At 41.9% G+C, this 27,830-nt stretch overlaps 2 protein-coding genes across 2 annotated transcripts; one reads left to right on the forward strand and one right to left on the reverse strand.

The window, feature by feature from the left end:
- The first annotated feature begins 848 nt into the window (after positions 1-848).
- On the forward strand, positions 849-15,875 carry tmem240a (transmembrane protein 240a). Its single transcript, XM_044352965.1, has 4 exons — positions 849-1,857; positions 2,240-2,346; positions 6,182-6,390; positions 15,226-15,875. The coding sequence occupies exons 1-4, from the start codon at positions 1,801-1,803 to the stop codon at positions 15,378-15,380; spliced, it is 528 nt and encodes a 175-aa protein (XP_044208900.1). The 5' UTR covers positions 849-1,800; the 3' UTR covers positions 15,381-15,875.
- Positions 15,876-17,746: 1,871 nt separating this feature from the next.
- On the reverse strand, positions 17,747-27,342 carry LOC122982939. Its single transcript, XM_044352584.1, has 16 exons — positions 27,031-27,342; positions 25,935-26,011; positions 25,699-25,800; positions 25,473-25,532; positions 25,311-25,380; positions 23,727-23,892; positions 23,483-23,552; positions 23,184-23,339; positions 22,429-22,485; positions 22,212-22,337; positions 21,491-21,615; positions 21,249-21,300; positions 21,092-21,162; positions 20,817-20,984; positions 20,386-20,494; positions 17,747-20,285 (listed from the first exon to the last, which is right to left on the reverse strand). The coding sequence occupies exons 1-16, from the start codon at positions 27,224-27,226 to the stop codon at positions 18,255-18,257; spliced, it is 3,636 nt and encodes a 1,211-aa protein (XP_044208519.1). The 5' UTR covers positions 27,227-27,342; the 3' UTR covers positions 17,747-18,254.
- Between the last annotated feature and the right edge of the window lie 488 nt (positions 27,343-27,830).

Consider the following 27,830-nt stretch of genomic DNA (forward strand, 5'->3'; position numbering starts at 1 on the left):
ATTGCACCATGTAAAATGAAACATTTCTCCATCAACCTGCAGCTTTTTGTTTCATTGTTTACTAAAGCTGATTAGTTGGGCTACTTGAGGAAGTGCTTCAGGGAGCACTTGATGCATTTGGGAACTGCTGGCCTAGATTTTACTTTGACATTTCTCCTCTGGTTCACATTTTATAGGATGGCTTGTGTCTGAATGAGGAATGGTTACATGCAGCTGCAGCTCAGGCACAGACATCTATGCATGGGTTTGTTGTAATATTGATATGATATTTTATATTTTTACAATGGAGAGAAAGAATAATCAGACATCTATGGAGGTTATATAAAATCCCATCAGGGAGGATTTCAGGATAGATGTCTTTTCAAAGTTAGCTCTGTGTCATTTGTTTAACAGTTGTCAAAGACGAAATAATATATTATTTCAGAGTCATAAGCCATTGTCTTACTTTGACCAGACACATTTGAGGTTTGCGAGTTTCTGATTTCCCACCCTGGAAAACTGTCTCTGCTTATAAAGAAACTTATAAAGGTTGTATATAAAAACACAGGTTCATTTCTCTCTCTGTCTCTCTGTCTCTCTCTCTCTCTCTTAAAATCTAAGACTAACTGGTCACTTTAGGCGGCAAACAAGCGGGATAGTAGGACAAGAAACAGCAAAAATGGCGCAGAATCAGAAACTGAAGCGCTGCAATGCAAGGCGGCGTTTGTGTGTGTGTGTGTGTGTGTGTGTGTGTGTGTGTGTGTGTGTGTGTGTGTGTTAGGGGTGAATGTGTGTATTGAGGGTGAGTGGGGTGCAGGGTGCAGGAATTGCGGGATAAAAGAGGGTTAAGCCTCTGGAGAAAAAGGAGGTTAAATCATCATGAAGAGTGCCATTCTTGAAGCCCGCTCCAGTGCATCTGCAGGTACCCACTATAAATAATGAGCCTATAGGACTATGCCATAAAGGCAGCTTGCAGTTCTCCCCTTTCATACCGCCCACTATACACACACACACACACTCTCTCTCTCTCCCTCTCTCTCTCTCTCTCTCACGCACGCGTGCGCACACACTCACGCACACGCTCTTAGAGGTGGGAGTGGATGCTCGTGTAGCTGCTGGAAGCCAGGATGGGATAATCATGCGTGTCTGGCTCCGGGCGTTGATGCAGCTGCCGTTGCTGGATCCGGACTGGACTCGGGGCGCAGGGTGGGTCTAGTTCCCGACCGGAGCTATCTGGACCTCATGTCGATGTTATCAAGCATTCCGAGAAAGACGAGGGCGATGGCCGTGAGAGGAGTTGGTGCAGCTCTTTGAAACGTCCAGGCGAGAGAAATCGACCGTTTTCGCCGATGGAGGAGAAGAATTCACCGGTATTAAAGCGCAGCCCCGGTGTGGAATAACTTGGAACAGGGGAGAAAGGATACCGAGGCACCCGTTAGAGGATATCGAGGAAGCCATTCACTTGTTTTCTGTATGTTTTTTTTAAACTGGGATAGAGAGAGAAACGCACCTGGATCAGTTTTGCATCGATAATTAGGAGAAGACTGCCTCCTTGGAGCGACCGGCAGCCGCATCCGACCGACCGGGGAGGGGGGGATACTTGGATGGCGAGGGCGCAGTGAAGGCTGAGAGAGCGGCTTGCCGTGTGTAGGAGGGGACGGAGGGAGACCGGGCAGTTTGAAGGGACGGGGAGCCAGGAGCGGCGCGGCGGCTCCATGAGCGGCTCCTGCCGGGACAGAGCGCCCAGAGCCCAGCCGGAGCGTCTCCACCGCCGCGGGTAGGACCCCGGGCCAAAGGACGGCGGCCAGTTTGGAAGTTTTGATGCATATGATCACAACCACCATGATTTTTATGATTCTTGGTGCTTCAGTTGTAATGGTAAGACATCTTCACCTCCCTCAGCCACAATATGGTTTTCTAATTTACGAACTGAGGCTAATATTTAATTAAATTATCTCAAATGTGCCATAAATGTATCACATTTCGCGAGAAACTACCTCACAGCAGGCCTATCAATGACATGTGGAAGTAGGTTAGTATAATTACCTGCTGTCATAAATAAATAATCTAAGTCCGTTTTGTGGCAAGAGTCCCTCTCTTAGAATCGGGAGGATCTGCCAAGGCTATTTTCTTCATTTTCTTTTTGATCCTTATTATTGTTATTTATCTTTATAATAATGGAAAGAATCATTCGCTGTCTGTAGGAATAGCCTAGCCTATTGCTTGACATGTCCCAGCTGACTGGCATGGTTCTTTGCAGGCGATAGCCTGTTTAATGGACATGAACGCACTACTGGATCGCTTTCACAACTACATCTTACCGCATCTACGAGGGGAGGACCGCGTCTGTCACTGCAACTGTGGAAGGTAAATGCCATCATCCTCCTACAATATTTGGGATAAACAGGGTGTTTTGTGCTTTTTTTTTTTCTACCCGTCAATTCTTAATTGCTGAAGAGGCCTCGAAGATTTGTGTCGGTGGAGCCCCGCAAAGCCAACCTGGTATCAGCCTGTCTGTGCTCTTACATAGCGGCTGGTGTTTCCATACAGCTTTTATTTCGCTTCGATGACACGTTTGGTCGCGGTGTGTTTTTATATCGCCAGCGAGGATTTCGGCTTTGCTGCATATAACCAAGGTGTGTGTCGGAGCCATAAATAGGTAATGAACTGTGAGCAATATAAGGCCGTTCAAAAAACAATCTGAGCATCAAGTGCGCTTTCACACGGGCCTACACGGTGTCGGCGACAATATAAACCTGCTGCTGGGCCAATTATGAACATATGAGTGCTGAAGTGGAGTGGCTAAGGCTTAAGAAGTGCTATGGGGCTGAGGGTACTGGCTGCTCATCAGCCTACCTGCTGGTTGCTGTCACAGTGAGAGCTGGTTTGAAGTGGGGGAAAAACAGCACCAGGACACTCATTAATATATTAATTCGGAGTTAATCAGCATTATCATGCATTGTCCATCAACAGTATAAGAATGTGATACAGCAGACTGTAGCAGAGACATAGGACACAAATGGGCCTCTGTTTTTTCTGGTCTTAACTATCCACAGTGCCCGAGGGTATGGCAACAGTGTTAGAGCAAGATTTAAAGTAAGAGTCCTTTCATCCAATAGATTCACACCTACAGGACTATTATATTCTGATATTTGGTCCTGGTTGGACCATGTCCTGCAGGCGACCAAACTATACAGCCAGGATTAGTACTTTAATAAGGGAATGTCACTATTCATGTTGGTGCAAGCTGAACAGATGCACATTCAAACAAAACAGCAGTCTATAGTGTGCATGCTGCAGTGAGGGGGTTGATATACTAGCAGCTCATTAGCAGCATTAAGAGGCCAGTGCTACTGTGTTTTTTTAGCCTGTAAATCCAGAAATGGGTCATCATCAGACACTGATAGATTATGCTTGTCAGATAGGGATAAGAGTCAAAGTTTGGAAAGGTCTCTTCCGTGCACTGACAGATGTGAAGTGATATAGACTAATCTAGACACACACGCACAGAAGAAATGGCAGTTTGGAGACAGAATTTTTGATGAGATAATGATTACTGATTGTTTTTAAGTAATATTATAATATTATTTTGACAATTATGCCATCTTTGCTATTGTAAAAGGGCCCTGGTTATGAATGCCAACAGGATTTGTTAGAAAATAAAGTAATATAAGCAGCGTTAAGCAGTGATTTCCATATCTATGATGCCAAAAAGTTCCTTTTTCTCCTATGAAGGTATTTGATAATACATAAGCTCTGCTCCATACCACTGTACAGTATGCACAGTCAAACCTCTGCCCCTATTGTTAGTTTCCAGGTTACTGTAGGCACAGTGTCTTTCATTGACCTGGAAACACTCCTGAGTGAGAGTCAGTTATCTGTTTTCACATAAACAGCAGAAACTCTGTGGATGAAAAGAGCATCCACGAGGCGTGGAAGTGTCGTGACGCCCACAGCGCTCACCTTATCAGGCTTGAGGACACAGCCAGTGTCATTTTATTTGGCAGCCTCTGTGCTCTGATTTGGATGTAGTTGTAGCTTTTTCCAACGGGCCAAAGCCCGGCCTATAGCTGCCTCTGAGGCAGGGAAGAGATCTAGGAGTGGATTGTGTGTGCTGCTGGGTGCACTCTTCTCATTGTGTGTGTGTCATGCAAAACTGTAACAGTTTTATTTTTTTCCTTCACTAGAAAAGAAGACAGACTCACAATCATTTGCAGGGTGTAGGTGTAGATAGTTTAAAGGAATACAGGCAGCTTTATTTACTGGCATTCGGGCAAAAGCCTTCTTCAGAGAAAAGAAAAAGACCCGGAAGACAGTTTATCCTCAAAACAATGGTGAATTCAGTGACAAAAAATTATATTTTCAGTGTGTGGCTTATCTTTACGAATAGCTTTTTTTTTGGCATTAATGGACCTCAGTGACTGGATGGCTTGGGACAGTGAGGTCCAATAGTGGGGGTTTGATCCCTCATGTGGCTTTACGTCTTCAGTAAGATACTTAATGTGCTAATCTGCAAGATCTTTTCCTCTCCATATTCAGTACTAAGTGCTGTGGTGTTTGTTTGTGCACTGCACTACCCAGAGATCATCTGTCAATCAAAATGCGTGGGTAGATTTTCTGTTAATGAAGTTGAGCTTTTGTCTTTGTCTACAGCAGCTCATGATACTCACTTTTTCCTCAATTTACTCTAATCAAATCAGAAACATTAGTGTAACTTCCAGTGCATCATAGGATTTTACATGTCGAAGTCAATTTTCTAGTCAAAGACTTCAGAAAAATACTCAAGTGACACCAAGTGAAACAACAAATATGTAACAGAAAGCCTGAGTTACAGACTCGGGATGTGCAGTTTAGAAAGATGTGGGCATTTACTAGGCTGCAGGAAGAAAATGCTATGATGTTGCATTATAGGAAAGAAGGATCCAGTAGGAGTTTGACCCATACTAGAAGTCTCTTGCACATCTTTTAGGTAGAAGTGAAATACTAAATCGCTGGAGTACTCTTTTATTGTAAAAAAAAGTCCTGCATCAGTCCAAACCTGTTATCAACCCTCTGTAGTGACAGGAATTAAATTATCTCGCAGTGTAATGTCCCAAAGGGTGTGAGTGTACATCGTTCTGTACTCCCTTCCAGCAGTTTAATCTCTCAGCTCCCACTGTGTTCCCTTCCAGTGTTTGTTAGACAACTGCCTGTGTTGTGATTGGAAAAAGCCTTCATCCCCTCGAAGGAGGGCAGGTAATACGAGTATGGGAAGACTTTCAACTGAGGGACGTATCTGTTTTAGAAGACAGAAGTTATTGGAGCAGTGGAGCATCAGCGCTGGGCAACGTGATGAATAAATGTAAATGTAAAGAACTGGATGATTGCTGATCAGTAGTTGCTGTGTGTCTTATCGTGCATGTTCTTCCTGTTAGTTGCAATCACTACAAACATTAGTTTTCTTTAGATTTGCATTCTATCAACGTAACATTTCCATATTTTTCACCACAGTTTTTCTTTCGTCTCCTGTGCGATGTGAAAACCTGTGTAGTAGCAATCAGCCTGTGGATCTGTGGAGAAAACAATTAAAATTCAATTCATATTGAGTCCTTTCATACTTGGAACGAAGTTAAAGGGACTTTCTAGTAAGAATGATTTTAATTCCAAAGTGAGATGAGAAAAAAAAATCAAGCTTTCTTTTTAATGTAACGCCTATTTTACAGAATAATCACTAGTCACTGTTTTTGTCTTTGCAATGTTTTATTTATCCAGAAAGGTTTTTAATGGGCAGGTATGGCTGTTAGGATATGGGAGAAAATGTTCGTTCCTTTTTTCAGGTCATGAGCTTTTCCTGCAATTTCACCAGCTGTATATCTCTGGATAACCTTAAAAATTTCAACCACAGCTGCCTAAAGTGCAGCCTGGGGACACCCACGGGTGCTGGAGGGGGTTTCCAGCAAAGTGTCCAATAGTGCAATTTGATTAAAAGTTAGAAATCTCTGGACATTATCCAAATTAGAAGAGGTATATATTAAATACTATTCTCACAATTTCCACTATATATATATACGATATAACATTAAATCAAAAGTGTCCATGGAAAGTCCTCTTTCCTCTTTGATTTATAAAATTGTGCGATAATTTAATGATTCTTACAAGGACATAATATTGATTTAGATCTTCTCAGATATATCTAACACTGCCATGTCTGTCCTCCTCCCAGGCATCATGTCCACTATGTAATCCCATATGATGGGGACAATTCATTGGTGGACTCATCAGAGAACTACTTTGTGAGTGACAGTGTGACCAAGCAGGAGATGGACTTGATGCTGGGGCTGCTGCTGGGCTTCTGCATTAGCTGGCTGCTGCTGTGGCTGGACGGAGTCCTACACTGTGCCGTCAGGGCCTGGAGGGCGAGTCGCTACTACGGTAAGCTGGACAATGTCTGCTATTTGGCTGAAGGTGCTGCTGTTGCTGATGCTGCTGCTGCAGAGTGCAGATACAAAACTGAAACATGAGCTCAGCAACCCTAAAACATCAGCAGACTTCATACAAATCTTCCTCTGTTCATTTCAGTTGTGCATACTGAGGTGCGAATGCGCTACTACATGACAGGAAATAACATGTTCAGAGCATGTTCAAAGGCACAAAAACTTGAATAACCTTAATCTGACCTTAATCTGACAGGGGAAATATCAAAGTATCTATAATTCAAAGCCTGATTTGTGGTGGCAAATCGTATCAGCACATTGCTTGTATGCAGAAATGTATGTATCTGTAACCATCCACCATGTATCTGCATGTATAAGCGTCTGCCAGGTTAACAGCAGTTGGTAGAGCTCTGGAAAATGACCTTCCCCCCATTGCTTGGTCCATATTTGGCTCTTCTCGCCTGATTTTTTTTTTCTCAGTTGACTGCGACCTCTTGGAAAAAAATCACAGCCAAACCTTCCAACTGTGTGATGATTCAGACCTAGGCTATAAGATGAGGTTAAGCTAAATTTAAATTGCTGTCTTCTTTTTTGGGCGGCTTATACTTCAAACGTTATTTCACTAATAATTCTCTTAATTTGTTTTCAGGAAACAGCAGCAGTCATATGCTAATGTAATAAAATCATCATTAAATGTAATTACTATATTCTGAATATATCCAACTCATTACTTATGAGAAAATTATTTAATGAGACAACATAAAATCATACCTTAAATCTCAAAAATAGAGGTGTGATAAAACAAAAGCGATTGTAATCATTATTTTATACAAATTCAGGATATAAAATATGTTAGGAGTGCTTTTATAGAGATAGATCTTTGTGAAAAACTTAATCTGAGTCAACAAAATGATTAAATTTGGCCTTTTTACTGCTCTTGTGTCTTTCACAAACAGCTGATTCATATTAAATTTCCTACAGATAGAGTGCTTACTTCAATATATCATTCTTAAATTAATTTTGATGGCATACAGTTGTGTAATCATACGACTATATTGCTCTGACAGGTCTCTCAGTATTAGCCCGTTAGATAAGATGTTGTGTTAGCATTGAAACAAACAGAGAAGTTAATGTCTTTGTGACAGCTGACAAAAATAAAACCACTTCTCAGCATGTTCGGTTAAATCTCTTTTCATCACTAGTTTGGATATAATATGAAATGTTAAGCGTTTGATACAATACCTCTGCTTACTATTGCTTATTATTATGCTAAGCTAAACCTTTAATGATCTCACTGGGGACATTGCAACAGCAAAATAACAAAGCAATCCAGTAAAACAAAATAGAATATTAATAGAAATTTAAATAATTAGGATAATGCAACCAACCAATTAACACTTGGTTAAGTGTTAATTTTTTAAAACTTTAATGGCAAGACAAAAAAACAACAACAGCAACAAAAAAACAGCTTTGCAGGGTACGAGTTAGCTAAGTAACAAAATGGCAATTCTCTCAAATTACATTCATGACCTTGGCATTCTTGGCTAGATAACTGGCTTTCTGTGATGGCTATAGGCTCGTTATGTTAGCTTCAATTTGGCAGTTGAGCTAAGTGCAAGTGTAAGAATAAACTTTTATATAGTGCTTTACAAAAAAACCTGACAAAGTGCTCTCCAGTGTAAAAGTAATGATAATATTAACCAATGATTAAAGGGGCACTCCACCGATTTAACACATGATCAGTTTAGATTTGTCAAGTCTGAGAAAATAACCCTAATGACATCATCAGGGTTATTTTTTAGACTTGGGCTTCAGGACTTCAAACTTTTTCTAGAAAACCTGTGTTACAAACTGGGGATGTAGAGTTTGAACGACACTGGCATTAACCGGGCAGTAAAGGTCTATCCAGTTGCATTATGGGAAATGTAGAATCTGTTATTTTTAGAGCTTGACCCATACTAATTACTGTAAGTCAGAATATCTTTACTTTGACCTTTTAAAACCTCGCAAGTCTTTTGTGAAAATGCAAGACTAAATTCCTGGAGTACCAATTTAAACTTAGTAAAATACTATTATACTACAATAAAATTTTGAAAAAAATTAGGGTTATACTGAAGATAAAGGTGAGTTTTGAGTAAGGATTTAAAACAGGGCACTAATTCATGAACATTTACAGCTTGGGGCTCCAGACAGTAAAGATTGGTCTCCCTTGGTGATGAGGAGGGACTTGGGAATCACTAAGGGCTCTGAAAGAGGATCTCAAGCAGCAATCAGACTCACGTGGGGTTAACAAATCACACACAGGAGCAGGAGCCTTACATAAAACCTTAAAATCAATTCTAAAATTGACAAGCAGCCTGTGGAGGGTAACAAGGATTTAGGTAATATGGTCACTCCTCTTAGAGAGTGCAATTAGCCTGGGAGCAGTGCTCTGAATTAACTGTAGTATGTTGATATTTCTCCTGCTAAGACCACTAGTATGTCACAATAATCAAGCCTGGAGGAGATAAAAACATGAATGACCTTCTCTGGGGCTGCAAATAAAAGAAAAAATGTCATCTTAGTGACGTGCTCTAGTTAAATAAAACACACTTACAGTACACCACTTGAGCATCTCATGACAGACCTGAAATGTTTTGCTTCTGGCCTCACATTTGTTGACAGCTTACCAAGACTGCACATCAGATAATTAATAGTGCTAGTAAGGAGACAGGGAGGAATAATTATTAGGATCTCAGATTCTGGGACTTTCAACTGGAGGAAATTTTTGGACATCTGCTCCTTAATATGAGAAAGACATGATATAATGCAGGATACATTTATGATACAGGGCTTTATTGGGCTTTACAGCTGTGTGTCAGCTGCATAACAACGGTATTAAGTCTGTTTCTGTGGATGATAAGCCCCAAGAAGAGTATATAAATAGAGAATAAGCAGGGACCCAAGATAGACCCTTGGGGGACATCAGTAGAGCTTGAGGTCCATAAACCACAGTAGAAAGACCGTTTTATCAGGTATGAAGTAAATCTGTCTAGCACCACATCACTGATGCCAACAATGCTTTTCAGAGAATTGATTCAAATATTGTGGTCCACTGTGTCAATCAAAGGCACCACTAAGGTCAAGCAGAATTAATACTAGGCTGCAACTAACAACTTCCTGGAGTCTCCACAGTTTGCCCAGCAACATCATGGTAATAACAAGACACCAGTCATTACGCTTGACCAGGATACCACGATTTACATTCAAAGTGACAGCAAACATGGATTCTGGGCTCTTGCTTGCATCAGAAAGGGATACACGTGTTATTTAAGCGTTGTTTACAGCAGACATTTTGACTTGCTGGTATTGGTAATTACATTAACGATGGTTCTGTTCTATTCAAGTGTCCCAGTAACCCATGACAGTGTAACAGTGAAAAAGAATTCAGCCACTATTCACTATGATGCTGTTGGTATATCTGGTATTTAGTTTACTTGTGGCACAGAGCTGTCAATTCAAGTTGGCCCGAACAGCGTGCAGATTTGCATACTAAACTCAAACTGAGGGGAAACTACAACCTACCTGCACAATCCAGCATTGTACCCTCCAGGTTTTGGCGCACACCCAGTGATAAAAGTGTAATTTATCCCACAGAACAAAGCAAACAGGAGAGGGAGGCAGATGTCAATCAAACACAGTCTGTACATGCCCACACAGTCCTGAAGAGATGTTTAATCAGCCAAAGTCATTCAAATCACCTGTGCCGCTTTACCATGCGTATGCAGGGCCTTTAACACAACTAACGACAACACTGCTGCCTCAAGAGCAGCTGTATGCCCCAGAAATGTCTGCAAATGTCATTGAGAACATTATGATTGCACAGTGGTTCAGCAGTTAGCGCTGTCACATCACAGCAAGTCCTGGTGTGAACTTTGGCCCTGTAGCTCTCTGTATGGAGTTACATGTATGCCGTCTGCACGTTTGCATGGATTTCCTGCTCCAGTCCATGTGGTAAAGGCATGCGGTTCAGGTCAATGGAAACTCAATGTGGTCCATAAGTGTCCACAGTAAATGACAATAAACAAAATATGACACAACATAATTTATATCTACTATACCTGATGTGTAAAATATAGATTGAACAGTTTACAGAAAGGCACGGATGGATAGATTGAACGTCTTAGTGTATAGATATGTATAATCACATTACACTAAAGATAACAAGAATTAACACATATATGAGTATAATATACAGCAGTTACCAAAACTGGTTCAAACCAGGCTCCAGTTTGAAACTGAGATTGAGAAATGACTTCCCTCCCACCATCTGCCGCGCTGTAGTGAAAGCTATATTCCCCCATACCATGTGTTTAAATCCAACTGAGTGTGACAGTTGCTCCTTAATTTCCTGTCCCTGTCAGCGCTCCCTCTATCTGTTCATTCCTTTTACCGTCCCCTCCTGACAGATGAAGGATGCATGTTACTTGAGTAAAAGAAAAAGGAATGCAGCAGATTTAATGAGACAGAACATGTGGTGTGTAGTTCATCAACATTCATTTGGCTTGTGTGGTTGTGCAGACACAGGCAAAGAAATAAAAGGCTTTCAGTGACTCTAAAGCTAAGCAGCATATTAGACACACGTGTGAAATCATGACATGACAGCATGAAATCCCTCATAGTCTGGTGCTCTGCTGAAGAGACACCGCCAGCAACGCGGAGGAATCATCTCCGTGCACTGGCGAGATGTTCACTGACGAGCTGGCTATTAGCATCTTGGATTACAGTGTTTTAGTTTCTCACAGTCGTGACTGCTTCACAGACTTATCCACCCAGCGAGGATAAAAATTTAGGGCACAAATGAGTGACATTTCAAGATTTCCACAAATCCTGTAAAAACAGGAATTGCTGGTTGAACATCCTGGCGGCGCTCAGTGTCAGGACAGGTATGTATTATGGAGGTGGCCTGGATCCTCAGTTTTAAGGATAAAACAAAAGTAGGTGATATGTGACCTGGATAGTCTGACCGCCATGGAAAAGCTCCTCAGGCAGGATAGGGAAGCATCAAGCAAGAATAAAAAGATGAACAGTTCTTAAAAGTGATCTGAAGTTAACCCGAAAGTGCACTAATACGGGTTTTTAGGATAGAAAATATCATGTGGTATTCATATTTTTTCAGTGTTTAAGCTGAATTGTACGAGCTTGAAGACAGTTGCAGGCAGCTGCTTTGCACATAGACAGTTTTGCAGCAGCGAGTGAGACAATGCTGTTTTTTCCAGTGCGTTAGTACAAGAGTGTAAAATACATCATCGTAAAAAAAACACCCAGAGAGGAGGAAACATCCATATTCATTAGCAGCAGTTATAGAGTGGGGGATATACTGTAGGCTTCTTCTTTTATACTGGGAGGGAATGCCCCTCGCTTCTGTGTGTGTGTGTGTGTGTGTGTGTGTGTGTGTGTGTGTGTGTGTGTCTATATGTGTCTGTCGGCTGTGACGTTGATGCTAGGTCACACTCATTTAGCCTTCCTGAGATGAGGAGTGAAGGTGAGGCTGACAGAGTGGGGAAGGGTGTATGGGTGTGCGTGTTGGGAGGTAGGGGGGGGGGGTTGCAGGATGGAGACTCTGTCACATCCCCACCCCCACTTACACACACACACACACACACACACACACACTCTCTCCTCCAGAGCTATAAATAGAACGAGAGAGAGCAGCTGGAATGGCAAGTGAGAAACACACACACACACACACACACAGCACATTGAGATGCACATTGATTCCCATTGCTTTTTTTTTCCTCCTAATTCCATCTCTAGCCCCTCCTTCTCCCCTCCCTCCTCACTTATTGAATCTACTCCTGGCCATTTCCTTTACAGTGCTTCCTGCTGCAACTACTTTTTTTTTTTTTTCCCTTATCGCTGATGCACTGTGAATATCTGATACCAGAGAGTCTTTTGCAAAGATACAGAGGAAAAAAAACACAAAAAAGTATCTCAAAAATGGAGAAAATGATGACTTGGCGTTCAGCATTAACCTCCCCCCACCCTAAAAGAGCATAACAATTGCGTCTTCGCCTCCCATTCTCCGCCTCGCATTATCATTTCTCCCGACTCCATCTCCATCCTTTTATTCAAATGAGAGAAACCTGTCTTCGTTGCCCCTTTTCCTTTGGATACCCTTCAGAGCAGTCCTTGTGGACAGCATACCCATTCACAGCTATAAATAACTCACTCTCTCTCCCTCCTCACCTCCTCTCCACCCAACACCTCCCCCCCTCCAACTCCACCACCACCACCACCACCACCACCACCGCCGCCACCCCTACCACCCCTCCTCTCGCTCATCCTCTAGCAGGGCCATTTGCTACTGGGTTTGCTGTCTGGGGCTCTCCCCTCCTTCTCTCCTCTTGTCTCTGTGGACCTCACTCCGCCTCGCCGGCTCCGGTTTATAACCTGACAAGCACAAATGTCTGCTCCGCCATTCCCCTCTTCACGTTACCCCTCACATTCATGAAATCCCACTTTGTTTCCAGTCAGTCGCTGATTTTTTTTAATTTTTTTTTTTTTTTTTGGCCTCTTAAAAGCCTCTGCATTCTGTGCGTAAAGAACGGTAGGCGCAAGACAGAGAGACGCATCTGACAGGTGAGCACATCTTTAAAAATCACCTGTAAAATCCTTTTGACCGTAGAGAAAGAACGCCAGGGCATGTGCAGCAGTCCAGACACAAATGTGAAGAATGAAGGGCAACGCCGTGGTGCACTTGAACAGATTGGTGCCCTTTTCCATTCTCATCCAATATTTCAACGTTCCAATCTTTTACCTGGTCTCTGTCACTCTGCCCTCGCTGTAAAAAAAAAAAAAGCTCACCCCTACTTCCCAGAATTAAAAGTTGTTACAGCTGTGATGAAGCTGGTGGCTAAAAGACATATTAAACACCAGCTTTTTCCAGTCTGAGGTCTGTGTGGAGCTCATAACTCACTTTTATGCAGCGCACCAGGGAGTACAAAAACCTTAATGCAGCTGATTCTGGGTCATTTTTTTGGCTTAACTGGTCCATCTTTGAACATACTAAATGTTGTATGGAAGATATGATTTTAAGATACAGAGCCTGCATTTTTTAAATATACCCTTTTTTTTTTGAGATTTTCTTTAAAAATCTGACCATGAAATTAAAAATATACTTTTCTCAAATTGTTTTCTTGTGAGGGTAGCAAAGCAGCATTTAGACCATTACTGGACTCTTCAACTCTCAGTCGTCATAATGAAAGAAATGCATCAGATCAGAGATGGACAAAATGACAAGTCAATATCCTTTTTTTTTTATATATATATATATATAGAAAGCCATGGCCACCATTCATACATATTACAGGAGAAACTGAGTGACAGAGGCACTTGGACTCATTCACATTTTAACGAAAAGGACAGTTCACAGCTCAGAAATGTGGTCTCTGTGTTGCTGGTTGTTGATGTGTCTCGTCTGCCTCAAACTGGATTTAGAGGCAGAAAACCAGGGCTAAGTCGGATTTTACACTATTGTGTGTCTTGATCTCATGAGTGTGTCTTCAAAAGCCTTTTTTTCTCTTTGCTCATATCTGCAGAGCTACACAAGCTAAACAATGTTGGTTAACAAGCTCACATATACTGTTATTACACTATTATACTGTTGTTTAGTGGGAGTAGAGTAGGGGAGCAGATAATGTTGTGATATATTGTGATTACAATAAAATACTGATACTTTGGCATCGGTGTCGCATCACTTTCTGTTACATTAATGATGTTTCATTCTTTTCCATTTGACCTCAGAAAGGTTCTGCTTTCTGGCAGCTTCATCTTCTTCCAGTTTATTACAGTTTGTCATTGAAATATTGGCTTGTTTTCATGTTTTTCAAATGCTCAAACTTGGGGTGTCGCCATGACCTAGTTGTCTCAAGCACATGCCATTTAATCGTAACGCCCCAGCCACCCCCCTTTTCTCTCCCCATGTGTCCTCTCTGTCTCTATTGTCAATTGTCAAATGAAAGCAAAATGTCAAAAAATAAACTTTAACATTTTTAGACACTGTTCAGGGCTGTAGCTACTCAGCGTGCTGGATCATCCTGCAGAGTATATGGCTTTATATATTATAATCAATCAATTTATTTATGTGATGTGGTTTAAAGAAAACTGCCACCAGATGATTATTTTTGGATTAATAAGGATTAATATATAATAATGTAACTTACATTATATATATTATACAGTACATCAGCAGCTGTATGCTTTCTAGGCTTCTATGCTTGCAATTTCTTTGTAACATTTACATAAAAAATACAATATAATGTCACTTTTTAATACGTGTGTTGAAAAGATAAAGTAGTATAACCAGAAGACTACTAGTTTGTAATTTTTAAATGAACTAGGCAAAAAAATCTTACTCGTCAAAGCTGCAAGCAGGACTCATAACCTCAGTATTTCTAAAATCCCTGCACACTCTTTCCTCTCAAATGTCTATAAAACTATGAACCTGAGAGCACTTTATAACGCAGTAAATACGTACACTGTAGGTTTGATTCCTGCTTAGTAGTAAAAAGAAAAAAGGGGTTGGGTGTTGGGACTACATTTTCCTCCTCAGGCTCATGGATATTGTGATTATTTCTTGTGATATATTACATATGTAACTTTGATAGTATCCAGTTCTGATTTACTCTGTGAAATCTGCTTTGAGGAATCAGATCTGAGTTTTGCATTAGAGCAAATTCAAAATAACAACTTCCAGTCCTTCAGTGTATACATAATACATGCTAACGCTAAGGCTTGATGCTAACACTTGCCTCCCTTGACTGCCCCATTACCTCTCTTCTCCTCTCTCCAGACACCCCGTCCTGGTCATGGCTGCCCCAGTTCTGCAACCTTCGAGACCTCCGTCGCCGGGCCCAGCTCAGACAGCTGGAAGACTCCAGCGGCAACATGGTCCACATCAAGCAGAAGCTCTACCACAACGGCCACCCCAGTCCCCGCCACCTCTGACTCTAAAAAACAAAAAACAAAACAAAAAAAAAACTAGACCCCGCCCCTACTCAAATCTCTTTACTCCTCCCTTCCAAAACCCCTCACTCCCCTTCCCAAACTGCCCCATGGCCAATTGTTGCCTCAGAGACCCTGGAAAACTGCCCTCCCACTGTTCATAACATGGCCCCCTTAAAACCCCATGACAGGACTTTCTTATGTCAAAACCCGGCCCCTGTCAGCACTAAAAAAAAAAAAAAAACCCCAAATGAAGCAAGATGACGATTATTTGTTGCCACTGAAATCTTGTCTTATGTCCATGTCCACCATTGTGGGAGGAGGAAGAAAAAAAAAAAAGACATTTTTAAGGGTGTTTTTTCTGTATAGAGACATTTTCTGTGTTCATTGTTAAACTTGGCATGCTCTTTTAGAACAGGGTAAGATGTGGGCAGTGTATGGAACGGGGCGGCAAGACGGGTGTCATGATATTTTTTTTCTCTATCGGGTGGGAGCGGGACTTTGTTGGTGTGGGAGGGGGCGAATGATACTGGTGGGTGGGTGGGTTTTTGTGATGGTTAGATTGCTGCTTCTGTAAATAGTTATAAATACGGGCAAGTGGGATTTAACAGTCTTTAAAAGGGGGTGCGTGGGGGGATTTTTGTGTGAGTCGTTTATCAATAGAAAACCTAATGATGGACCGTGTGGGTAAAGATTATAGGAATGGAACAGAAAGACGAGTCCGTTTGAAAACTGGATGTGAAACCATGTGATTTCTGCTAAAAACACAGATTAATTAGCTTTGTTACTTAGTGAATTAACTGAATGTATTAATTTTTCCTGTAAATATGTGAGGGGGAGGGGAGCGGACGTGGTTGTGGTCGGGGTTCTCTTTGCTATATTATCGTTCGTTAGAAGACACAGGAGGAGAAATAAATGCCAGCCAAGATGAGTCAGTTCAATACACACACCCCTCCATCTTCCCCACGAATGTGCTCAACAGCACAGTTCAATTTTCTTTATCCAATTCCCTCTCACTTATCAGGAGCAACCAGCCTATCAGCAGAGGGAACCCTCACCCAGCCCCCCCCCTCGCCCTCTCTGTCCAGACATTGCTGTTGTGAGGATGAAATGTCTGTTTTATTAAAAGTGCCATTGAAGCACAACAGTGACCTCTGATGTTTGATTGTGTCATTCCAATCATATGAGCGAAGCTGAGAACACATTCTCATAGTGAGAGGTTATTTCAGAGCAGAAACAACAGACAGATTATACAGAGAGGTCATGCTGACAACTTCAGTTCGGTTTATTATAATTCAAATAGAAATTTCATAAGCACTGACTAACAACACTTCTGAAATGACTAACAATGCCAATGACATCCTTATGCAACTGAGAAAAGCCCTCCGCTATTATCCAGTGGTACATTATGACAAGTTTCACAGGCAGCATTTGGCTGTTCTTTAGCAAATACATGTTTACCTCTTCAATCTGAATGGACAGTCACAAATATTTTCCACCACAAGTATTCACATTGTCATTTTGAAGACAGAGCTAAAAATAGCAACTATTATTTCTATGGATTAATCTCTACAGTATTTTTTAATTCACTGTTTAATCTACAAAATGTCACAAAACCGAAAAACAAAGTCCATTATGTCTTGTTTTTTTTTGTCCAGCCAACAGCCCAAAAGTCAAAGACATCTGAGAAGCTGAAACTAGTGAATGTTTGGCAATTTTTGTTTGAAAAATGACTTTAAAACGATTCACTGATCACCAAAATTGTTGATTAATTTCCACTCAATTCTGTTGATTAATTGATTGGTTGGTTAATCATTTCAGCATGAATATAAACTTTTTTAGTGTTGGTGCATTTTTGTGTGTGTGTGTTTTTTATTCTGCACATGTGCGAGAAAGATCACAGAGTCTAAAGCACAGTGTTTGAAAAACACCTGTATGGCTCACAGTAGTAGACAGGTTCACAATTTCATGTTTGTCCTAAAACAACAGTCAGGAGCCCAAATGAACATAGGCACATGTTTTCTTGCTGTAATTATTCCTCCTGTTCATACTGGCCATTAAGAGATCGCTTCATAGTGAACTTTCAAGTCAATATCTTTCAAAGTTACTCGTTTCAGTGCCAGATTCCCTCTTTTTGTTATGATCCTTGCATTGCAACTGAACAGGAAAACACTGTCCATTGAGACACAAAGAGGGAATTATTTTTTACTAAAAAAGACTATTTGAGAAACTCAGATGAATGAAGCCTCATATTAGCTTCCAATAAACTTTTAAATACATTTTTGCTCAAAACGAGGATTGTGGATTTTGTCCCCCCATCTTTTACATTGTAAGTGCATTCAGAGGAGATCTTAGTATGAACAGGAGGAATGATTACAGCGAGCAAAACCTGTTTCAATGTTCATATGGGACCATTGTTTTAAGACAAACTTGAAAAACTGTGAACGTACCCTTTAACCAGCAGGACCCACTGTCACACCATGGAAGGTGAAAATAATATTTGTCAAGGTCAGGTCTCAACTGCACTGGTCTTGCTAAGAAGAGCCAGGGAAGAAATGTTCTTAATGAACATTTTGCAGACGTGTAATTGAACTCTTGCCATAACCGCTCAGCAAACATTTCAGATGGTCCATTTGGTGGATGTGTCCATACATCCCTTTACTCAGACTTCTGCAAACCTACAAGCGTTAATCAAACTGTTAGCTTAATCTTGGCATTCCCGGGCATTGGGTTACAATGGTATTGATAAAAGAGCAGACAGAATTCAGGGTAAATGATTCAGACTTCTCCCTTTGAAAACATGAGGAATAAGGCTCAGGTGTTGGATTGATTTACAATCTTGATTTACAATTACATCTCATCAAATATCCCAAGTTATCATTTTGTTGGAGTAGAGTCGGCTTGAGGTTTGTCAGTGCCATCTGCACTCTGTTTTTTCTCAGGCTTCTCAGTTTGACTGGGTTCAGCTTCTGTGGTACTGGGAGGCTTCTCAATTTGACTGGTTTCAGCTTCTGTAGTACTGGGAGGCTTCTCAATTTGACTGGTTTCAGCTTCTGTAGTGCTGGGAGGCCTCTCAGTTTGACTGGGTTCAGCCGACTGCTTGGCGGTTGGACTGTCAAGAGTCTCAGACTGTCCTGACACAACAGTCTCTGTATCAATCTTGGTTTTTATGTCGGGAACAGCTGCTGAGTCCTTTTCATCAGGGACTTCAGTTACTCCAGTCTCTACCTCCTCTGCAACCTCTGTTGTTTTGGCTGTAGCCTCCTTGGCAGCAACCTCAGTGGTCTCTGGCAGTTTCACATCTTCTGTAGCTACAGTGTCAGACTCCTTGGTTGGTAGGACTTCTGCTTCCTTGGAAACCTCTGCAGCGGTGACCTCAGCCTCCATGGAAGCAGTCTCTGTGGATAATGGCTCTTTGACAATCTCTGTAGCCAGAGTCTCCACGGTACAGTCTGCAGCCACAGTCTGAGCCTCTTTGGCTACCTCTGAAGGTACAGCTTCAGTTTCCAGTGCAAACTCTGGTTGGGTTGCTTTAGTCAGTACGCCTTCTGCTTCCTTGGAAACCTCTGCTGAGATAACCTCATCTTCCTTGGCAGCAGCCTCTGTAATTGAAGGGTCTTTCGCTGTTGCCAAAGTCTCAGCCTCTGCAGTAAACTCTGTAGCAGTATTCTGAGGCTCCTTGAGTTCTTCTGAGGCTGTGGATTCAGTTTCCACTGCAAACTCTGATGGGGTGACTTCTGCTTCCTTGGTAGTAGTCTCGGCAACCTCTGCAGCCATAATGTCAGACTCCTTCACCACCGCTGTCACTTCCACTTCAACCTCTTTAGTAATTTGTGATGTTTCAGGCTCAGTTTCTACTGCAACCTCATTTGCGACCTTGCCAACCTCACTTTCCATCACTTCAACGTCCTTGATGACTGCTGCCTCCATCTCCTCTGCCATGGTTGCTACAGCATCAGTCACCTTGGCCACATCTGTTGCAATTACTTCAGCCTCTTTCACAATGTTTGCCACAGACTCAGTCACTTGAGCTACATTGTTTGCAATGTCCTCTGCCACTTTCATAGCATCAGTTGATTGCTCCTCAGCAGTCTTCGTAGCTTCAATTTCTACACCATCAACAGATGTGGCTGCTGACTCAGACTGCTGAACAACAGTCTCCTGGGAGAGTCCAGCTACGGTAGCCTCTGGCTCCTGGGCTACCTCAGAGACAACAGTGTCTAATTCCTTCTCCTGAGCCACAGCAGAGACTGTCATTTCCAAGGGTGCCGCAATATCCTTTTCCTCCATGGCTACTTCTGTAGTCAGGGTCTCTTGCGCAGCAACATCAGTGCTTGATTCTTCTTTACTCACAGAAGCAGTTTCTTGGACAGTGGAAGCTGGTGTACCCTCAGCCTCTTTAACCTCAGTGACTATGTCCTTTATCTCAGGTACAACAGTGTCTGTAGCTGCAGCTGTACCTAAAACCTCCTCAGTCAGATCCTTAATGGCCTCAACCTCCTGCACCGACGGCACAGCAGTAGCTACCTCAACAACGGTTTCAGCAGTTGGCGCAGCAACAACTTCACTTTCTTTGACCAAAGTGGCTGCATCCTTGAGGATAACATCTGCCTCCACTTCAGAGGGTAAAGGGGCTGCTTCTGCCTGGGCAGCGCTGCTCACAACCTCAAGCAGTGGAAGGATTTGTTGTGCGGATGTATCTTCAGCTTGTGCAAGAGTTGCGGCTTCCTGGCCTGCGATTCTTGAAGCCATTTCCTTAGGGAGGAGAACACCGACCTTGCCAACCCCCTCACCTGCTTCCGTCAGCAGCCAGTCCATTTTCTGTGCATGCTGCTTGATGGCATCATCAACTCTTGAGTCAATCATCATCTCGGTCAAAACTCCATCTTCAGAAGAGTATGCTGCAGCCTTCCAAAAAAAAACAACAACAACAAAGGAAATAAAAGTTTGGCTTTGGATTTGTTTCTAAGCTGATTCATATTTTGCATCAACAGGCTTTTCTTCTTACCTGCCAGGCCACACCAAGTTTGGAGATTTCACGACCAGACATGCCCTCTGCTCGCATTGCAATGTCTGAACACTTCTGGCCGTAGTCGAACTGAGCCAACTTCAACCTCCTGTTGAGGTAAAGAACAACAAATGAGCCTTGAGCTTCAACTTGTTCCTATCATTGATCTTACATACATTATTGGTTTCATCTAACCAATACACTCAGCTGCAACAGCTACCGCACTACTTCCTGAGAACTTAAACACCATTTTATGAAAAGCCATAAGTAAGACTCAGACAGCACTTTGGTTTCAGGACTGAATACATTATACACACCATTATGCAACTTGAGCTAGCGAGGCGACCTCTAGGGATCAACGCTTTCCTCTGTGGTAGTAAATCACCTCTGCTGTACAGCAGCAGTAACTGAAATACAGTAAGTGTACTCACTGTCTCCCTGTAGTGGCAGGACCCAGGACAAATTTGTCGAAATACAGGCGCACCAATCTCTCTCTCTCCTCCTGCTCCGGTAACGCAAAGTTCACAATCTCATCAATGCGGTCATTAATGGCCCAGTCGAACTGTTCTGGCTGGTTACTAGCAAGCACCAGCATGAACCTGAGAAGAGAAAATATGACTACTTAGACCGGGTCAGTGACCTTTTCAGTCATGACGGCGACCTTTTCATGTCCAGCCATGCACAGTTAATACTGTAAGATACTAACTTGTTGCTCTGCTCCCCAGTGCGGTAGAGGAAGGCATTGAGGGTGGCTCTGAGGTCCTCACTGATTTTCTCCTGCAATGCAAAAATCATGACTTGTGAATATTTGATTAAAACAGAGGGCATCATCATCATGCATATGACACTGCAGCTGAACTCACTGTGGCTCGCTTACGCAGGAATGCATCTGCTTCATCTACAAACAGCAAGAGGCTGCAGAGGATCAGAGAACATCAAAGAGAATGAGCTTAATAACCGCCATTTTCTTTAAGGCTTTTAATGAAATTAGCCAGTCAGATATCAGCAGATATATATGTAACAAATCTACCCTACTTGACTTTTTACTTTTATACATTATTGTGCTGATTCATTCAGTGTTGATGGAACTAATTAAATGGCCTACCCTCGCCTGCTGGTGCTTGCCCAGTCAAACACCTTGTGCATGGCGGTAACTCCATCCCTCCCCATGGGAGCCACGTCCCCACCTGTCATGATGGCATAGTCCATCCCTGAATGGAGAGCCAGTTTCTGAAAGGCAATGGAAAGAGCTTTGTTCAAAAAGGGCCAGATGGGCAAAAAAGATGCTATGCAAAACCATCTTAAAAATATTAAAAGTCAAAGATATGGAAAATATACTGCTATACAGCTGGAAAAGAATTGAAAATCATCACAAGCTTTTTGTAAAGATTTTAAAGATCTGTAAGGTTGTGTAGTGAAATGTTTCATTATCAGTCATTGCTCTGGTATTTTCTGTGTTCAGCAATCATTGCTCATGCTAACAACCTGGTTCTTACAAACCAGTAAAATAAGATGATTTCAGTCATGTGGGAGGAGATTTTTGCCAGAAAATACCTACCAGACTCTGAGTATTAGATAAAAAAAGGTTTTTGTGAATTCACTAAGTGCAATCAATAGTGCAGAAAATATTAGAAAAACAAAAGTGCACACAAAAAATTGTGAATTATTACTTGGACAAAAAAAAACACAAAACACTAATAAAATACAATGCCGGCCGGGGCCCTTTGGTGCATATCACACTTCTCTCTCTCATCCCGTTTCATGTCTGTATCTATACTGTGATTTGTTCAATAAAAGCACTGGGCAGATTAGTGACTCAGCCACACCTTGGCAAAAAGTGTTTTTCCAGTCCCAGGGGGTCCATACATCAGGATGTTTCTGTACAGGCCTTTGTTCTGCCGCGTGTTTCGAGTAGCAATGGCAATGTCCCTCACACGCTCCTCCAAAGCTGGCTGCGTGATTCAGAGCACAATGACAGCATTCAGCATTTCAAGTCATAAAACGACTACATAAATATCGAATGCAACAGATATCAATACTCACACTGAGCACTACGCCCTCCAAAGCATCCTGAGGTCTGCTTCTCAGACGTTTGGTTGTCTAAAATATTTGGTTAACAGAATATACACCAGGTTATTGCAACAGGAGGGAATTGCATGCCAACTTGTTTTACTGATCACCACAAATCATTTAAAACAGTTACAACTATCACAGGAGTTATATTTGATATCTGAGTGCTTATAAATTTAAGACTAACTAAATTATAGTTTTATTATCTACTCATAACATACTGTACAGAGAAGCTTCATCATTCAAAGTACATCATTCTTGTCTATCATACAGATTTTGGGGTAAAAATGTGTAAAAATAACCAAAACAGCAATGAAAATAACTACTCGAAATGTTCAGCGCTCATCCACGCCTTATAATTTTGGTGTATGAGGAATAAAATTAATGTATTCATTCATTTTACACACTTGGTATAACTGATAGCATTTCTGAAGTTTTCACTATTCTCATGTTACGTTCTAAAGCTCTCCTAAATTGAGCCCATTTGACAGGATTAGCGGGACATTCTGCAGATGATAAATGAGTAAACAAATCCACTTAAACTATTTCTTGTCAGAAAATACAGTTGACGCACTACCAGGTGTTAGACTGATGTTGAAAACCTCAATTAAAAACAGGACTCAGTGGTTCTTATGACCGACAAAATAATGAAATAATACGTATGTACATCTAGAGCTACATCTAGTCTTATATATTAGGAAAAAATGGACATTTGGATGCAGTTTGACCTTGATTGGGTGTTTGATGGCCTCTGCAACAGTAATCCTGGAGGTCTCTCGGACCAGTGAGGGTTTGCCCAGGCGCGCCTCTATGTAGCGCCCAGCCACCGCTGTAGCATTCCTGGCAGAATACACTCCTGCAGCCAGCAGGGTTAACCCAGCGACCTGTGGGGCGGAAACAAAAACAAACGCACACACGTTTTAAACACACAGTATATCAAACATGAGGACCGCTGCTTCCCACAATCCTCTGCGGTCCTCCTGTGGTGAAAGTGTGACAAAGCGTGACAGGTCTGACATGGATTTACCGTGGCTGTGAGTTTGTCCCAGTCAGAGACGAAGGCCCTGAATCCCTCCCCAAACACCGTTCCCGCCGTCCTGCCAGGAACAAAACCCAATTATCACACTGACTGCCTCCACTGTGGCAGCCACAGTCACTGCTGCACCCTGGGATTTTTGTCTAACAGCTAATGACAGCCGAGGAAGATACTGGAAGATAACATGCCAGTTACCCTGAGGATTAAGGAAAGTGGAAAGTCATTTTGTCCTCACCTTATAGATTCAAGGACAGTTTGTCGGTGCTCAGCAGCTTTCAGGCGGATCTGTTCCCTGATCAGGTCTGCGTTTTCCCTCTCCACCTGCGCGCGGGCTTTGGCCTCCGCTTCAACGCGAAGCAGGTCATTTTTGTGTCTCAGCTCCATTTCATGTTCGATGGTAGCTGGGGGGGAGACACAGACATTAATAACTACATGCTTAAGATTACTTCTGACAGGGCTGAGCATCTGACCTACTTTAAATCAATTATTATAACACAAAGTGAAAACGAGATTGAACTGATTAAAAGTTTCTTTGCACTTACAAGCTCTTCTAATATGGAAACCAATGCATTTGACAATGAAGTGGCCACTAAGTAAGGTATGATTTACCTGTGACACAGCTCACAGCGGCCTGTAACTGACTAGTCACATTTTCCTGATAATGGCATTTTTAACTTGTGATATACATTTTTTCTATAGAAGTGCAAACTCACTACTGACTTATTGATTATGTTGTGACTGCTTTAATTGAGCCTGTTCTTTATTTATCATCTCATATTCTGTCTCTGTCATTTAATTCTTTTTTTATTGCTGTACAAGATGCTGCAATGACAGTCAACATACAATAACTAAAAAAATGAATAGCATTGATAATAACAGCAGAAATCATTTATTTTTTGCCACTTAGGGGCAGCAGAACATGCTGTAAACACAAAACTGGACTTAATATCATCTTATAAAGTTGTTATGGTGAACATACAACCAAACAGTTGCCTGTTTACACCTGCAGTAGACATGGAGCAACATTCATTTGGAGTCGTGTTTCTCTGGTTTCTCCTTTTAGGTCTGGTTGAGGCATCTATCTGGCTCTTTAGCTGCTAAATGCTCCTCTGTGTTCACCAGCCAGTTGCTAACTTGTTTGCTGTTAAGTGCTGGCAGGTAGCATGCAGGATATGAGAGCAGCTGGCTGCGGCAGTGTCGGGTGATCATTTTCTGTGCGTTTGTCATTACGTGTGACCTCTTTCACGGTACACACAGTCATCTGACCCATCGTTAATGTAAGAACATTGATTAGAAAAGCTTTAAATTAATATTTTCTTCATAAACAATCTATGAAATCAATCAAAACAATAAGAACATAGCTCTTTTGTTTTGATGATTATGATTATATGCACCCCCCCCCCCCCCCCCCCCCCCCCCACTATTTATTTGTTTACATTTTTGGTTGTTTGTTTTATATTCCTTTTTGAATTAAGACAAAAAGAGGAGTAGCCTGGCTAATGAGAGCACAGACACAATGCAATTGCCTAGTGAAGAGACAACTTATCATGATGCTAAAAAATAGAATATTAACATTTTGTGAGTCTTATATCCAAAGGGTGTGGTGCACAGGCCATACAGAGACTGTAGAGAGCCACAAATCTCACAGCAACTCATGTAATCTGAGTCACTGGTCAACACCCTCATTGACCCCTGCAGATATATTACAGTAATTCTTTGCTATGAAGCAGCACAAATCCTACTTATTGCACTTTTAAGTGGGATAATAAAAGAGTTTTTATATGACATCATCAAGGGTGCATTTGGTTTTATCTTCTACCTTTCCTCATGGCCTCTTGCTTTATCACTGAGTCCTCTTGCTTGCGAAGGTTCTCCTCGTTGAGGAATTGCTGTGGATAAAAAACAACAACAACAACACACCATGAACTCTGCACTCAGGTACAGCTGATATTTATTACAAGTGTCCATTCAAAAGGATTACCTGTTGCCTGAGTTGATCATCATACCTCTGCCTGGCAAGTTTGTCTTGGTATTGTGCCCTCTAGAGGTGATACAACAAACAGTCAGTCTAAAACATACTGCATACTACTTTTTGGTGAAAACTTCACCAAATCATCAGAGGACTCCTGTAATCTTCACACACACGTTTATTTTTGTCATGTTTTACTGTAAGAAAAGGATCAATGTGTTGAGTGTTGTTTCCGTACTGCCTGGTTTTGCTTTGTCTCCTCTCCAAGTGTTTTCCGTCTCTCCTCCTCCTGGATGCGGATCTGTTCACCCTTCAGCTGCTCCAAAGCCGCCTCGTACTCCTGTTGGGGAGGATAGCGTTGTGTTTACTGACATCAGGGTTATCCTATCACTTCTTCTAAACGCAGTATCAGTTCATCACAGAATTAGGATATGCCTGACTCTGACGATGAACCCCCCCTCCACAAACACCTACTTTCACTTTACTCTGATGTTCCAGCTGTACAGTCTGCTCCTGCATACGAGCCAGTGCCAGCGCATCTTTGGCATGTCCTGTTGAAAAATAAAAAACACTAAAAAAACAATAGCTGCACTTTTCTGTATAATATACTTAAAACAGCCACAACAAGATGATGCAGAAGGGAGTCTGTTTGTAGAAAGCACATGCTGCAATTTCAAGGTGAATACAGTGACCATCGTTAAAAACAGGTATGTACTGTGGTGGGTAAAAATACCCCATGTAGTAAACAGCCCTAAACATGTTCATGTGCACACAGTGACATGCGGGGACTGATGTGGGGAACAGGTGAAGAGCTGAGCTCGCAGGGACACTTTGTTCTCTTTGCTCACTGACACGCCCACCAAAACTCTCCAACTTTGCTGCAGACTGTGGAGGTCAATTAATCCACTTGTGGCGAAGTAACAATTACATAAACCTATAAGATCCTGCATACACACAGAACCGTGATCTAATGTGTCGTTAATCTGTAGCGAGTGAATGCAGCATTGTAAATAATCCCCCCGCCAAATTGGAAGAAGAAAAAAAACTGCACACCAAACTCCATTTAAAAACACCCGAAAAATACATAAACCGCAGAACTCCTTTAGACTTCAGACTTAGTTTTCTGATAAAATACATCACATTCAGGAAGATCATATATTATTGTAGTCTGCTAAAATTGATTTATTTTGTTTATTTATTCTTGTCAGTCCCTGGCCTTGTGTTTGATGGAGGTAAACCAGTTATGAAAGTTGAAATGTTATTATTGTGCAGGTCACTCTGACATGTAATATGTGCCGAATTAAAGTATTACACCTGACAGATTAGCAGTGATCTGATAACATGATATTCAAGGTGTACGTGTTTGCAAATTACACGATTAACTTTAATCCTGACATTTTGTATGGACTTCGGCGTGAAGCGCTCTCATCCGAAAAGAACACAACGTGCCAGTTTTTCATGGGAAAGTTTGTCCAGTTCAGTAGAGAAAATGTTGAACTTTAAAAAATAGCACATGTACAATGAAAGAAAGTAAGATGTTTATTTTTAATCTGGGGTCATTTATACGCACGTGATTTGTCGAGTTCCTTTGCAGCTTTTGCAGCTCTCTCAAGTCCAGTCGGGTCAAAGTTACTCCACTTATCTCCGGGTTTGTCTCCCCCCGAACCTCCCGGTGTTCCCCCGGACCCTTCAGCGGGAGCAGCCCCAGTCTGATCCTCCACCGGCGGCGACCCGGAGCCCTTCCCCCAGCCGAAGAGCCACGACATGCTGCTTCAGTAGTGTCCAAGCTGCAGGTTGCAATGTGTCTTTCACTACAACTGACTGATCTCCACGGTGCTTCTCCGGACCATGCTTGTTGGGACGCTGCTGAAGTCAGCTTCCGATTCGTAGTTTCCGATTTTGCGATGCCAAAAAGGGAGACTGCACTACTTTTTTTCCATGTCCAAACCACATTAGACCAAGTCCTGATCAAAAACCACTATATTTAGACTTGTCAAATCTGGACTAGATTATCACAGAGAAGCCAGAGATTCTTTAAGACACAGTTTCAGATTTGTGGAACCTTTATTCTATTTGTGAAAATGCCAAAAAGGAGATTTCACTGCATTTTTCACATCTAGACCACATCAGACATGATACACAGTGTGGCAAATGACCAGGCTACTGTGCAGGTCTACAGTATAAACTCTTTGGATAATGGGGTAATGAGGATTATGTCTGCAGGCAGGTGTCTGCAGGTCAGGTGACTGGCACTAACAGTGAGGACAGGTGGTGGTCAGGAGAAGAAGAGCAGGGTCTGGAGTGATGGTAGATGTTAGTGGACAGATAAAAGAGATGAATTAAATGATTTCTTAATCAAATGTTGATAAA

This window comes from Thunnus albacares, chromosome 5 (genome assembly GCF_914725855.1).
Source record: "Thunnus albacares chromosome 5, fThuAlb1.1, whole genome shotgun sequence".
In the NCBI taxonomy this organism is placed as follows: domain Eukaryota; kingdom Metazoa; phylum Chordata; class Actinopteri; order Scombriformes; family Scombridae; genus Thunnus; species Thunnus albacares.

Coding starts and splice junctions, on each gene's coding strand:
- LOC122982939 (XM_044352584.1), bottom strand. CDS start 27,226: ATGTCGTGGCTCTTCGGCTGGGGGAAGGGCTCCGGGTCGCCGCCGGTG. Junction 21,616..22,211: donor GAAAAACACTTTTTGCCAAG/GTGTGGCTGAGT, acceptor ATTGCCTTTCAG/AAACTGGCTCTCCATTCAGG. Junction 20,495..20,816: donor CCTGCCACTACAGGGAGACA/GTGAGTACACTT, acceptor TTACCTCAACAG/GAGGTTGAAGTTGGCTCAGT.
- tmem240a (XM_044352965.1), top strand. CDS start 1,801: ATGCATATGATCACAACCACCATGATTTTTATGATTCTTGGTGCTTCA. Junction 1,858..2,239: donor TTGGTGCTTCAGTTGTAATG/GTAAGACATCTT, acceptor GGTTCTTTGCAG/GCGATAGCCTGTTTAATGGA. Junction 2,347..6,181: donor TGTCACTGCAACTGTGGAAG/GTAAATGCCATC, acceptor TCCTCCTCCCAG/GCATCATGTCCACTATGTAA.